Source organism: Macaca thibetana, chromosome 19 (assembly GCF_024542745.1).
Source record: "Macaca thibetana thibetana isolate TM-01 chromosome 19, ASM2454274v1, whole genome shotgun sequence".
Classification (NCBI taxonomy): domain Eukaryota; kingdom Metazoa; phylum Chordata; class Mammalia; order Primates; family Cercopithecidae; genus Macaca; species Macaca thibetana.
The window spans coordinates 33,376,609-33,389,188 of NC_065596.1; the positions used below are offsets into that span (position 1 = coordinate 33,376,609).

Sequence of the window (12,580 nt, forward strand, 5' to 3'; positions counted from 1 at the left end):
AGTTGCTTGAACCCAGGAACTGGAGGTTACTGTGAGTCAAGATCGCACCACGGCACTCCAGTCTGGGTGACAGAGCAAGACTCCATCTCAAAAAAAAAAACAAAGAAAAAAGAAAAAGAGGCCAGGTGCGGTGGCTCACACCTGTGATCCTAGCACTTTGGGAGGCCAAGGCGGGCAGACCACGAGGTCAGGAGTTCGAGACCAGCCTGGCTAAGACGGTGAAACCCCATCTCTACTAAACAAAATACAAAAAAAATTAGCTGGGCGTGGTGGCGGGTGGTGTAGTCCCAGTTACTCGGGAGGCTGAGACAGGAGAATGGCATGAACCCAGCAGGCAGAGCTTGCAGTGAGCCGAGATCGCACCACTGCACTCCAGCCTGGGCGACAGAGAGAGACTCGGTCTCAAAAAAAAAAGAAAAGAAAAGAAAAGAAAAGAAAAGAAAAAGAAAAGGAAAAGAAACACAGCGAGATGGAGATTGTTGCCTATGTATGTCATTGGTCACATTAGTGAAGAAAAACAATAATGTGCTAACTAAAATATTTGCCATATGAAAATTTGAGGGTAAATGTTGTTTCTTATACAACAAAAATGGTGTTTCTTTTCCTGGTTCCTGTATTATTTGAAATCATATCCCTGGGCTTTTAAACACAGTGTCTGGAATAAATGAGACATGAAAAGTGAAGATGACAGACTAGCAAATGCCATGCCCTCACATTCTCATGGAAACACCAACTCAACCAAATGTTTCATTAAAAAAATCTTTGTAGGCCAGGTATGGTGGCTCATGCCTGTAATTCCAGTACTTTTGGAGGCCGAGGTGGGTGAATCACCTGAGGTCAGGAGTTCGAGACTAGCCTGGCTAATATGGTGAATCCCTGTCTCTACTAAAAATACAAAAATTAGCTAGGTGTGGTGGTGCATGCCTGTAATCCCAGCTACTTAGGAGACTGAGGAAGAAGAATTGCTTGAACCCAGGAGGCGGAGGTTGCAGTGAGCCAAGATCGCATCACTTCACTCCATTCTGGATGACAAAACAAGACTCCATCACAAAATATATATATATAAATCTTTGGGAAAGGTCTAGAAACCAGTAAGGAAACTGCAGTATCCAACGAACACCAATACAAAATTGAACTGAATTGGAAGGCCAGGTTGTGGAAATTTGCTCATCTCTGCCCACCCTCCTCCCCAGCACAGGGCAGTACCCTCCCCTCATTATTCTCTTCTTGGGAAAAAAGAAAAGTAAAACTTGCATTCACTGTTCTGGCTTGTCTGCCATTGGCATGAAGAACTGGATTCTTTCTTTTTCGACTGGGATTATTGAAAGAAACACTGGTACAGTTTGTAAATCAGCTTGGAGGTTGCCAAAAATACTACCAGGCTCTGCAGCAGGTTAGAGAAGCACATATTCTGCCCTGCCAGCAGGGTTGGGAGGGTGGAGGGAGAGAGAAATTATGGACACTGAAGCATAGCACAAACTGAAGCTTCTGAGAAGCAAGAGTAAAACTTGAAAGAACTGTCTTAAAGACACTCAGGAAACTGAAGAGAAACAGAAGTAGTAAACTAAACAAAATCAAGAAACAAATACATGAACAAAACGTGAATATCAACAGACAAACTGTAATAAAAAATGAAAATTCTGGATCAGCAATATAAGAAATAAAGTGAAAGTTTTACTAGAATAATTTAAAAGCAGAGCTAATTAGGCAGAAGAAAGAATGAGCAGACTTCAAGACAGGTTCTTGAAAATCGCTGTGTCTGAGGAGCAAAATGAACAGATAAGGAGACAGCCCAGTGGGGCCTCACAGACTTTTGCTTCACTGAGAGGCAGGAGAACGTACACATGACAGCAGCTCCACAAGGAGAACACACACATTCAGAATGCTCATTTGAAGATATGACAGTGACAACATCCCACGTTTAAAGAAAATAATGGATTTACAATGCCTTGAAGTTCAATAAACTCCAACTAGAATGAACCCCAACACACCATTGAAGAGACACATTTTGAACAAACTATTGAAAATCAAAAAACAACAACAACAACATTGTTTTGAAATAAAAACACTCAACACACAAAGAATACAAGAAACCTACCTCAACATAATAAAGGCCATTTAGGAGAAACCCGCAGTTACCATCACACCCGGTGGTGAAAGACAGATCTTTTCCTCTAAGATCAGGAAAGAGACTAAGAAGCCTGCTTCCGCTATTTCTATTCAGCATACTACTGGAATCCTGACCAGAGAAATTAGACAAGAAAAAGAAATAAATGCCAAGCAGCAGAAAAGGAAAAGTACAATGCTCTGTGTTCACAGAAGATGTCACCTGATATGTGGAAAACACTAAAGATTCCATGGAAAAACTGTGGAAAATACATATTTGATCAGGGATTAATATCTAGAATACATAACGAATTACTACCATTTGACAACAACAATCAAAAAACACAATTAGAAAATGAGTCCAGGGGCTGGGCACAGTGGCTCACACCTGTAATCCCAGCACTTTAGGAGGCCGAGTTGGGCAGATCACGAGGTCAAGAGATTGACACCATCCTGGCCAACATGGTGAAACCCCGTCTCGACTAAAAATACAAAAAAATGGCCGGGCGCGGTGGCTCAAGCCTGTAATCCCAGCACTTTGGGAGGCCGAGACGGGCGGATCACGAGGTCAGCAGATCGAGACCATCGTGGTTAACACCGTGAAACCCCGTCTCTACTAAAAATACAAAAACTTAGCCGGCCGAGGTGGCGGGCGCCTGTAGTCCCAGCTACTCGGGAGGCGGAGGCAGGAGAATGGCGTGAACCCGGGAGGCGGAACTTGCAGTGAGCTGAGATCCGGCCACTGCACTCCAGCCTGGGTGACAGCGCGAGACTCCGTCTCAAAAAAAAAAAAAAAAAAAAAAAAAAAATACAAAAAAATTAGCCAGGCGTGGTGGCACGCACCTGTAGTCCCAGCTACTCAGGAGCCCGAGGCAGGAGAATTGTTTGAATCCAGGAGGCAGAGGTTGCAGTGAGCTGAGATCGCAAAACTGCACTCTAGCCTACCAATAGAGCAAGACTCCGTCTCAAAAAAATAAGAATAAAAAATAAAGAAAATGAGTCCAGGAACTGAATACACATTTCTGCAGAAATCATAGACCAATGACCAATAAGCATAGAACCAATAAGCACAAAAAAAGTGAAAAACAGAGCATGTAGGGAAAAACTAATCAAAACTACAATGAAATATCACTTCAAGTACATTAAAATATTTACTATCCAAAAGAATAGATAATAAAAAGTGTTGGTAAAAATGTGGAGATGGAAAAGCCTTTTGCACTGTTGCTGGGAATGTATAATGAAATAGCCTCTTTGAAAAAATGTATCACAGTTCCTCAAATAATTCATAATTGAATACCCCTATATAATTCATAATTGAATTCAAATAATTCATAATTGAGTAACTGCATGCCCCAAAAGAATTGAAAATAGGATCTTCAAGAATATCTCTAGCAGTATTTTGTTGATGTTGTTGTTGAGACGGAGTCTCGCTCTGTCACGCAGGCTAAAGGACAATAGCTCGATCTTGCTCATTGCAACCTCTCCCTCCCAGTTCAAGCAATTCTCCTACCTAAGACTCCTGAGTAGCTAGGATTACAGGTGCCTGCCACCATGCCTGGCTAGTTTTTTTTTTTTTTTTTGTATTTTGAGTAGAGATGGAGTTTCACCATATTGGCTAGGCTGGCCTGGACCCCCTGACCTCAGGTGATCCGCCTGCCTCAGTCTTCCAAAGTGCTGGGATAACAGGTGTCAGCCACTGCGCCCGGCCTAGCAGTATTATTTATAATAGTAAAGAGAAGGAACTAACCCAGATGTCCATCCACAGAAAAATATATGAACAAAATGTGGTATACACATACAATGGAATATTATTCAGCCTTAAAAACAAACTCGAATGCGGCCAGGGGCCATGCCCATATTCCTAGCAGTTTGGGAATCTGAGGCAAGTGGATCACGTGAGGCCAGGTGTTCAAAAACAGCCTGGCCAACATAGTAAAACCTCCGTCTGTAATAGAATTACCAAAAATTAGCCAGGCTTGGTAATCCCTGCTACTTGGGAGGCTGAGGCAACAGGATCACTTGAACCCAGAAGGCAGAGGTTGCAGTGAACTGAGATCACACCACTACACTTCACCCTGGGCAATGAACTAAGACTCAGCCTCAAAAAAGAAAAAAAAAAGAGAAAAAAAATGTAAATCAAGAGTCACTCCCTGATACAATACTCACCATGCAGTTATAAAAGAAAAATATGAAGACTATCACCAAGAATAGGGAACTGAAAATTAAATAAAATAAAAATGCATTTATAATACATAGAAATGGGCTGGGCATAGTGGCTCATGCCTGTAATTCCAGCACATTGGGAGGCGTGGCCAGGCATATCACCTGGGGTCAGGGGTTCGAGACCAGTCTGGTCAACATGGAGAAACCCCGTTTTTACTAGCAATACAAAAAGTAGGCAGGCATAATGGTACACGCCTGTAATCCCAGCTACTCAGGCAGCTGAGGTAGGAGAATTGCTTAAACCAGGGAGGCAGAGTTTGCAGAGGTCCGAGATTGCACCACTGCACTCAAGCATGGGCAACAGAGCAAACTCCAATTCAAAAATTAAAAAAAAAAAAAAAAATACATAGAAAAGAACAAGTTGAAAGCCACTGTGTCTTAAACAATTTTACAGTAGAACTAAAATACGGAGACTTCATTCAACCTCACAAGCTCCCTCAATAAGATTGATGAAAACCATATCTGTTACTGTGTTGATCCCACAACAAACTGAACATAGGTTTTCATGTTAAAAATGAACAATGACACATATTAGCATAAAAAATGTGAAATGGGGCCAGGTGCGGTGGCTCAAGCCTGTAATCCCAGCACTTTGGGAGGCCGAGACGGGCGGATCACGAGGTCAGGAGATCGAGACCATCCTGGCTAACACGGTGAAACCCTGTCTCTACTAAAAAATACAAAAAACTAGCCGGCCGAGGTGGCGGGCGCCTGTAGTCCCAGCTACACGGGAGGCTGAGGCAGGAGAATGGCGTGAACCCGGGAGGCGGAGCTTGCAGTGAGCTGAGATCCGGCCACTGCACTCCAGCCTGGGCGGTAGAGCGAGACTCCGTCTCAAAAAAAAAAAAAATGAACGACATTTAGAGACAGCCGTTTTGCAACTTTCCTTCTCATCTGTATAATTTAAACAAATTTTAAATTTCTTACCTTCTAAACAGAGAAAGCAACATGTCATCACTTCCTCATCACATCCAACCAACTCACCGTCCATCTGCACCCTGGGTCCCTCCTCGTCTTCATTACTGTTTCCCTCCCTCATTCTGTACATAGCTCTTTCTCACCTTCTCTATTTCTTCTCTGCATTTCCCCATGGGTTTCTGCTCATTTTGTGTCCCACTTCTCTCCTACCCCATTCTTAAAACTTGTTTCACCTCTTGTTCCTCTTTCTCACTAATCTTTTCACTGTCCCCAATCTCCCCCTTGTCCTGAGGCAAGAGAATAGGATCTGGAGACAGGGAACATAAGGCCGATTCACACTTCATTCAAGATAGAAAATATCCTCTCCATATGGCCCATGCTGAGTAAATGACCTCGTATCTTTCCTTCATCTACTTCATTTACATAGGGCATACAGAAAATTAAGAACACACTTCCATTTGCTCTAGAACTTAAAGAAATAATTACGAGTAAGCTTAATTAAGGAGGTGAGAAGCTTTTACATTAAAATCTACAAACATTGATCAAAAAAACTAGAGATACGACCCATATTGATGGATTAGAAGTATTAATATTGTTTAATAATTATACAAACCAGTGTGATTCAGATTCAACACAATACCCATAAAAATCCCTATCAGTTTTCGTTAAACAAAAAACAGGCTGGAAAAAATGACTCACGTCTGCTAGTCAGGCTGCTCTCAAACTCCTGACCTCAAGTGATCTATCTGCCTTGGCCTCCCAAAGTGCTGGGATTACAGGCGTGAGCCACCCTGCCCAGTCCAATCTTCTTAACATAAACACTTTAATGTCAATTAATGCTTGAACTCAAAGTTAAGTCAACTCAAACTGAAGTCAACGCTGAATTGACTCTAATATCAATTAATGTGTGATGGTTTGCTATACTCATGGCATTTGCAACGATTATCTCAAGAATGAATTTTCTGATGTTCTTCAAGGAGTGACCTCAGAGTGAAGATATTTTACACTTACAGTATTTGTAAGCTTTCTTTCCAGTATAGATTCTCTGATGTGTAATGAGCTGTGAACGTGAAGGAAAGGCTTTGCCACAATCATCACACTTGTGAGGTTTCTTTCCTGTATGAATTCTCCTATGTTTTGCATACGATGAAGCTTGACTGAAGACCTTGCCACAATCATGACATTTGTAAGGTTTCTCTCTAGTAGGACATTTGTAAGGTTTCTCTCAAGGTATGAACGATGTCTGAAAATTTTCCCACATTTGTCACACTTGTAACATCTCACTTCATTATGGATTCTCCAATGATTTGCAATGGTTGTAGCGTTACTGAAGACTTTGTGACAATCATTACATTAGTAAAGTTTCCTTATACCATGGATTGCTTAATGGTGAATAAGTGTTGACTGCCCATTAAAGGCTCTGTCACACTCATTACACTTTTAAGTTTTCTCTCCAGTGTGAATCCTAGTATGTTCTGCCAGGTGTGAATCACTCCTGAAAGCCTTGTCACAAACTCTTACATTTGTATGATTTCTCTCCAGTATGAATTCTGTCTTTCGAGGCTTGATTGTGACTGTAAACTTTGTCACATTCTTCACATTTGTAAGGTTTCTCTCCAGTATGAATTCAATGATGCCATGCAAGCTTTGCTTTTTGACTAAAAACTTTACCACATTCATTACACTTGTAAGGTTTCTCTCCAGTGTGAATTCTAGTATGTCATGCCAGGTGTGAATCACGCCTGAAAGCTTTGTCACAAACCTTACATTTGTATGGTTTCTCTCCAGTATGAATTCTCCTATGCTTTTCAAGGCTTGATTTGTGACTGAAAACTTTGTCACATTCTTCACATCTGTAAGGTTTCTTTCCAGTATGAAGTCTATGATGGCTTGTAATGGATGACTTCTGACTGAAGGACTTGCCACATTCCTTACACTTGTAAGATTTCTCTCCAGTATGAATTGCCTTATGAATTACAAGGACTGAATTTTGACTGAAGGTCTTGCCACACTCATTACACTTGAAAAGTTTCTCTCCAGTATGAATTCTATGATGATGTGCAAGGTGTGGTTTTCTATTAAAAACCTTGCCACATTCATTACACTTGTAAGGTTTCTCTCCAGTATGAATTATCCTGTGATTTTCAATGTTTGATTTGAAATGAAAAGTTTTATCACATTCTTCACATTTGTAAGGTTTCTCTCCAGTATGAAGTCTATAATGGTATACAAGGGATGACATCTGACTGAAGGTTTTGCCACACTCATTACACTTGTAAGGTTTCTCACCAGTGTGAAATCTACGATGACATGCAAGGTTTTGCTTCCAATTAAAGACCTTGCCACATACATCACATTTATATTGTTTGTCTCCTAAATGGATTATCTGATGTTTCCTTAAGAGTGATCTATAGGCCGGGCACGGTGGCTCAAGCCTGTAATCCCAGCACTTTGGGAGGCCGGGACGGGCGGATCACGAGGTCAGGAGATCGAGGCCATCCTGGCTAACATGGTGAAACCCCGTCTCTACCAAAAAATACAAAAAACTAGCCGGGCGAGGTAACGGGCGCCTATAGTCTCAGGTACTCTAGGCAGGAGGCAGGAGAATGGCATAAACCCGGGAGACGGAGCTTGCAGTGAGCTGAGATCCGGCCACTGCACTCCAGCCTGGGCGACAGAGCGAGACTCCGTCTCAAAAAAAAAAAAAAAAAAAAAAAAAAAAAAGAGTGATCTATAAGTAAAGGCTTTGTCACTCTCATTACATTGGAAAGATTTTTCTCTTTTTTTTTTTTTTTTTTTTTGAGACTGAGTCTGGCTCTGTCGCCCAGGCTGGAGTACAGTGGCCGGATCTCAGCTCACTGCAAGCTCCGCCTCCCGGGTTTACGCCATTCTCCTGCCTCAGCCTCCCGAGTAGCTGGGACCACAGGCGCCCGCCACTTCGCCCGGCTAGTTTTTTGTATTTTTTAGTAGAGACGGGGTTTCACCGTGTTAGCCAGGAGGTCTCGATCTCCTGACCTCGTGATCCGCCCGTCTCGGCCTCCCAAAGTGCTGGGATTACAGGCTTGAGCCACCGCGCCCGGCCAAGATTTTTCTCTTATGTGTGCTTCCTGTTTTTGTGTGAGTAATGATGAATGGAGGAAATTATTTCCATAGTCGTTAGAAATATGGGTTTTGGGCCTACAAGAAATTATTTGGGATGTTGAAACTGAGGAAGCATCATTGATAGACTTCTCAACTTGATTGCTAATTTCTCCTTTGCTCTGAAATGTGTGTAGTTCAGGCAGATGTGAATGAAAGCTTAATTCAAGCTGATTTTTAATAGGCTTCTTTCCAGCATGCCTTCGATTATATCGGTCTGTACTACCAGTCAACCATTTTATTTCTGTCATGGGTGTTTCATGGCTATTTCTTTCATCTTCTTGCCACTGAAACTCAAAGTTATGAATATCTTTCTCAATTTCCTGAAAGCAAAAATCTCCAGTGGGATGAATTTTATGTCTTTGCATTGTCCCTGTGTGATTCACTTCTGTATTGTCTTTTGCTATTGATGAGAACTCCTTCATCATGCATCTGGAATGGATATCTACAAAATGTAAACACCAACAGGTTTCCAATTAAGTATAGATGGTAAATAATACTGAACTGTATAAATATGACACTAAAAACAATACTCATTTTAAACTTCCCAAACATGATCTTCAAAGTTTAGGAACACAAAAGGGTAAGATTCTTTAATAAATAAAGGGCAATTACATGTACTTCAAATTGTTTTTAACTGAAGCCTACTCCCAATATCATGACGAAACACTGACAGGGCACAAACAAGTTTAAAAGGAGTATTTTTCCACTGTGACCCTAAAGTGTGAAACAGTTTGCAATAAACATATCACTGTCACATCAAGAAAGAGAAAAATATATATTCTTCATATTTATAGCATATCTACTGTATACAAATGCTAAAGGGCCACACAATATACTATATTGGTAAATAATCAACAACAGGCTAATGTCACCCTGGGTGACAGAGCAAGACACTCTATCAAAAAGAAAAAATGAGAAAATACAAACATATGCAAGGGCACATCCCCACTTCTGGAGGGAAGGTATCCTCACCCAGGGAGACCAGGTTCCTATAATTCTCCAGCATCACGTCCCTGTACAGAGTCCTCTGAGCAGGGTCCAGGCATTTCCACTCCTCCTGAGAGAATTCTATGGCCACATCCCTGAATGTCAACAGACCCTGAAATGAAAACACATTTTAACCAAATAGTTATGGGAGGAATTCTTATCTTTAGAAAAAATGAGGAGAGGTGAAAGCATGGATTTCATTGTAGTGAATATTCTGACAAATCCGAGTGAGGGATTTTCCACCACATTTTGTCTTACCAGTGTGTTTTGTTATACTTTTCCTTTTTTTGTTTCTTGTTTTTGTTTTTTTGAGATGCAGTCTCGCTCTGTCACCCAGGCTGGAAGAACTCAGAGAAGATTCCCAACTCCAAGGCCCAGCGTTTCAAAAAGGAATGAGACAGAACAATCCACCGAGAATATCATCTCACCTGAGGAGGAGCCATCCCTGACTCCTTTGCTTTCCTCTTCCTTTTCCAGGTATCTTCCTCAGGGTTTCTTCCTCACGTACCAAGAGTCTTTAGAAGTCAATCTTGAATGTTAAAAATATGTTGTTGATTGCTCAGAATCAACACACACCCTCCCTGTAACACAATGACACATACAAAGGAGACCTCACCCTGAGGAAATATGGTCCTCTCTGCTGCCCACTGCAGCAAGGACAACAGGAAAACTACATGAATTTTGAGCCCTTTCTTCAGAACCCAATTCCCTCCTGGAGAAGCCCACACACACGCTGCAGCAGTGGGAGCTGGGTTGGAATGAGCTCCCCTTTAGGACACAGACCCAGCCCTGACCAAACCCCACACAGAGGCTGGATGTGGTGGTTCACGCCTGTTATCACAGCACTCAGAGGCCAAGGCAGGTGGATTGCTTGAGCTCAGGAGTTCGAAACCAGCCTGGGTAATACGGTAAAACCCCATCTGTACTAAAATTACCTAAATTTTGCCAGGTGTGGTGGTGCACGTCTGTGGGTCTTTGGGCCCAGCTACTTAGGAGTCTGATATGAGAGGATCACGTGAGCCCAGGGGCGGAGGTTGCAGTGAGCCAAGATTGCATCACTGTACTCCAGCCTGGTGACAAGAGTGAGATTTATCTTAAAAACAAAAAAGCGGCCGGGCGCGGTGGGTCAAGCCTGTAATCCCAGCACTTTGGGAGGCCGAGACGGGCGGATCACGAGGTCAGGAGATCGAGACCATCCTGGCTAATATGGTGAAACCCCGTCTCTACTAAAAATACAAAAAACTAGCCAGGCGAGGTGGTGGCGCCTGTAGTCCCAGCTACTCGGGAGGCTGAGGCAGGAGAATGGCGTAAACCCAGGAGGCGGAGCTTGCAGTGAGCTGAGATCCGGCCACTGCACTCCAGCCTGGGCGACAAAGCGAGACTCCATCTCAAAAAAAAAAAAAAAAAAAAAAAAAAAAAAAAAAAAAAAAAAAAGCCCAGGTGTGGTGGCTCACGCCTGTAATTTCAACACTTTGGGAGACCCAGGCGGGCAGATCACTTGAGGTCAGGAGTTGGAAACCAGCCTGGCCAACATGGCAGAACTCCATCTGTACTAAAAATACAAAAATAAGATGGATGTGCTGGTGTGGGCCTGTAGAACCAGCTACTCGGAAGGCTGAGGTAGGAGAATCACTTGAACCCTGGCAGGGGAGGCTGCAGTGAGCTGAGATCGTGCCATTGCATTCCAGCCTGGGTGACAGAGTGAGACTCCGTCTCAAAAAAATAAAAATGAAAAATAATCTGGAGAAAGCAGGAAGGATAGTCTGCTGGTTTATCATTTTGATCCCTGGCACAGACAGTTCCTCTATTTTTGCCCCCAGTCATATAGTACACGCTTAATAGCTACTGAGTGAGTGAATGAATAAGAGTGATACTAGCATGTCCTCTCTGGGGTCTCATGTGTACCAGCGTCCTGTTTGACTTTGGAATGGTCTTCATCTTGACGGGGGAGATGAGCAGGAACAGCTGAGGGGGACAGCCCAGGGTCCCTCACCCAGACCAGTCTGCTTGCCCAACAGGTGGGAAGAACAAGTGTATGTTCGCTCAGAAACACATCTGGCTGATCTAAGGGGTCGCTGCCTGACCCTGAGCGAACCCACATTGGCAATTAAAGACCCTAAATTAAAAACCTTCCTGTGGCTGGGTGCAGTGGCTCATGCCTAAAATTTCAACACTTTAAGAGGCTGAGGCAGGCGGATCACCTGAGGTCAGGAGTTCAAGACCAGCCTGACCAACATGGAGAAACCCCATCTCTACTAAAGATACAAAATTAGCCGGGTGTGGTGGCGCATGCCTGTAATCCCAGCTACTCGGGAGGCTGAGGGAGGAGAACCGCTTGAACCCAGGAAGCAGAGGTTGTGGTGAGCAGAGTTCATGCCATTGCACTCCAGCCTGGGCAACAAGAGCAAAACTCCATGTAAAACTCAAAATAAATAAATAAATACATACATACATACATACATAAAAGAGTTCCTTGATATATTTATCAAGTACACGTTGAAACAACCTAAAATCATGTATCAGGTACTAGGAAATGTTTTCAATATATGATACAGACTAGAAAGCATGCAGTCCCCAGTGTAAACTGAATACAATAAATTTCATAAACTATTTTAAAATGGTTAAAAAATACATCTAATGAATTGTGGGGACAAAGGAGAAAATTTTGAACACATATCATAGTTACAAAACAATGATGTGAGCTCATAAGATTCTACCAAAGCCTGAGAAGATTTTATATTTTATTTTATTTTAATTAATTAATTTTATTTTGAGACGGGGTCTCGCTCTGTCACCCAGGTTGAAACGCAGTGGCGCGATCTCGGCTCACTGCAACCTGCACCTCCCGGATTCAAGAGATTCTCCTGCCTCAACCTCCTGAGTAGCTGGGAGTAAGATTACAGGCGCCCGCCACCACACCGAGCTAATTTCTGTATTTTAGTCGAGACGAGGTTTCACCATGTTGGCTAGGCTGATCTCGAACTCCTGACCTCAGGTGATCCGCCCACCTCGGCCTCCCAATGGGAGGCCGGTGCGGCTGGATCGCTTGAGCCCTGGAGTTGGAGACCAACCTGGGCAACAAGGCGAAAGCCCGTCTCTAATAAACAATACAAAAATTAGGCCGGGGGGCCGGGCGCGGTGGCTCAAGCCTGTAATCCCAGCACTTTGGAAGGCCGGGACGGGTGGATCACGAGGTCAGGAGATC

At 43.0% G+C, this 12,580-nt stretch overlaps 1 protein-coding gene and 1 pseudogene across 1 annotated transcript; both read right to left on the minus strand.

Annotated features, from left to right (window-relative positions):
• Window positions 1-5,896: 5,896 nt before the first annotated feature.
• LOC126943064 (putative zinc finger protein 137) lies at window positions 5,897-7,325 on the minus strand (annotated as a pseudogene).
• A 732-nt stretch (window positions 7,326-8,057) lies between these two features.
• On the minus strand, window positions 8,058-10,069 carry LOC126943062 (zinc finger protein 813-like). Its single transcript, XM_050771420.1, has 3 exons — window positions 9,804-10,069; window positions 9,361-9,487; window positions 8,058-8,830 (listed from the first exon to the last, which is right to left on the minus strand). The coding sequence occupies exons 1-3, from the start codon at window positions 9,816-9,818 to the stop codon at window positions 8,211-8,213; spliced, it is 762 nt and encodes a 253-aa protein (XP_050627377.1). The 5' UTR covers window positions 9,819-10,069; the 3' UTR covers window positions 8,058-8,210.
• Window positions 10,070-12,580: the final 2,511 nt, after the last annotated feature.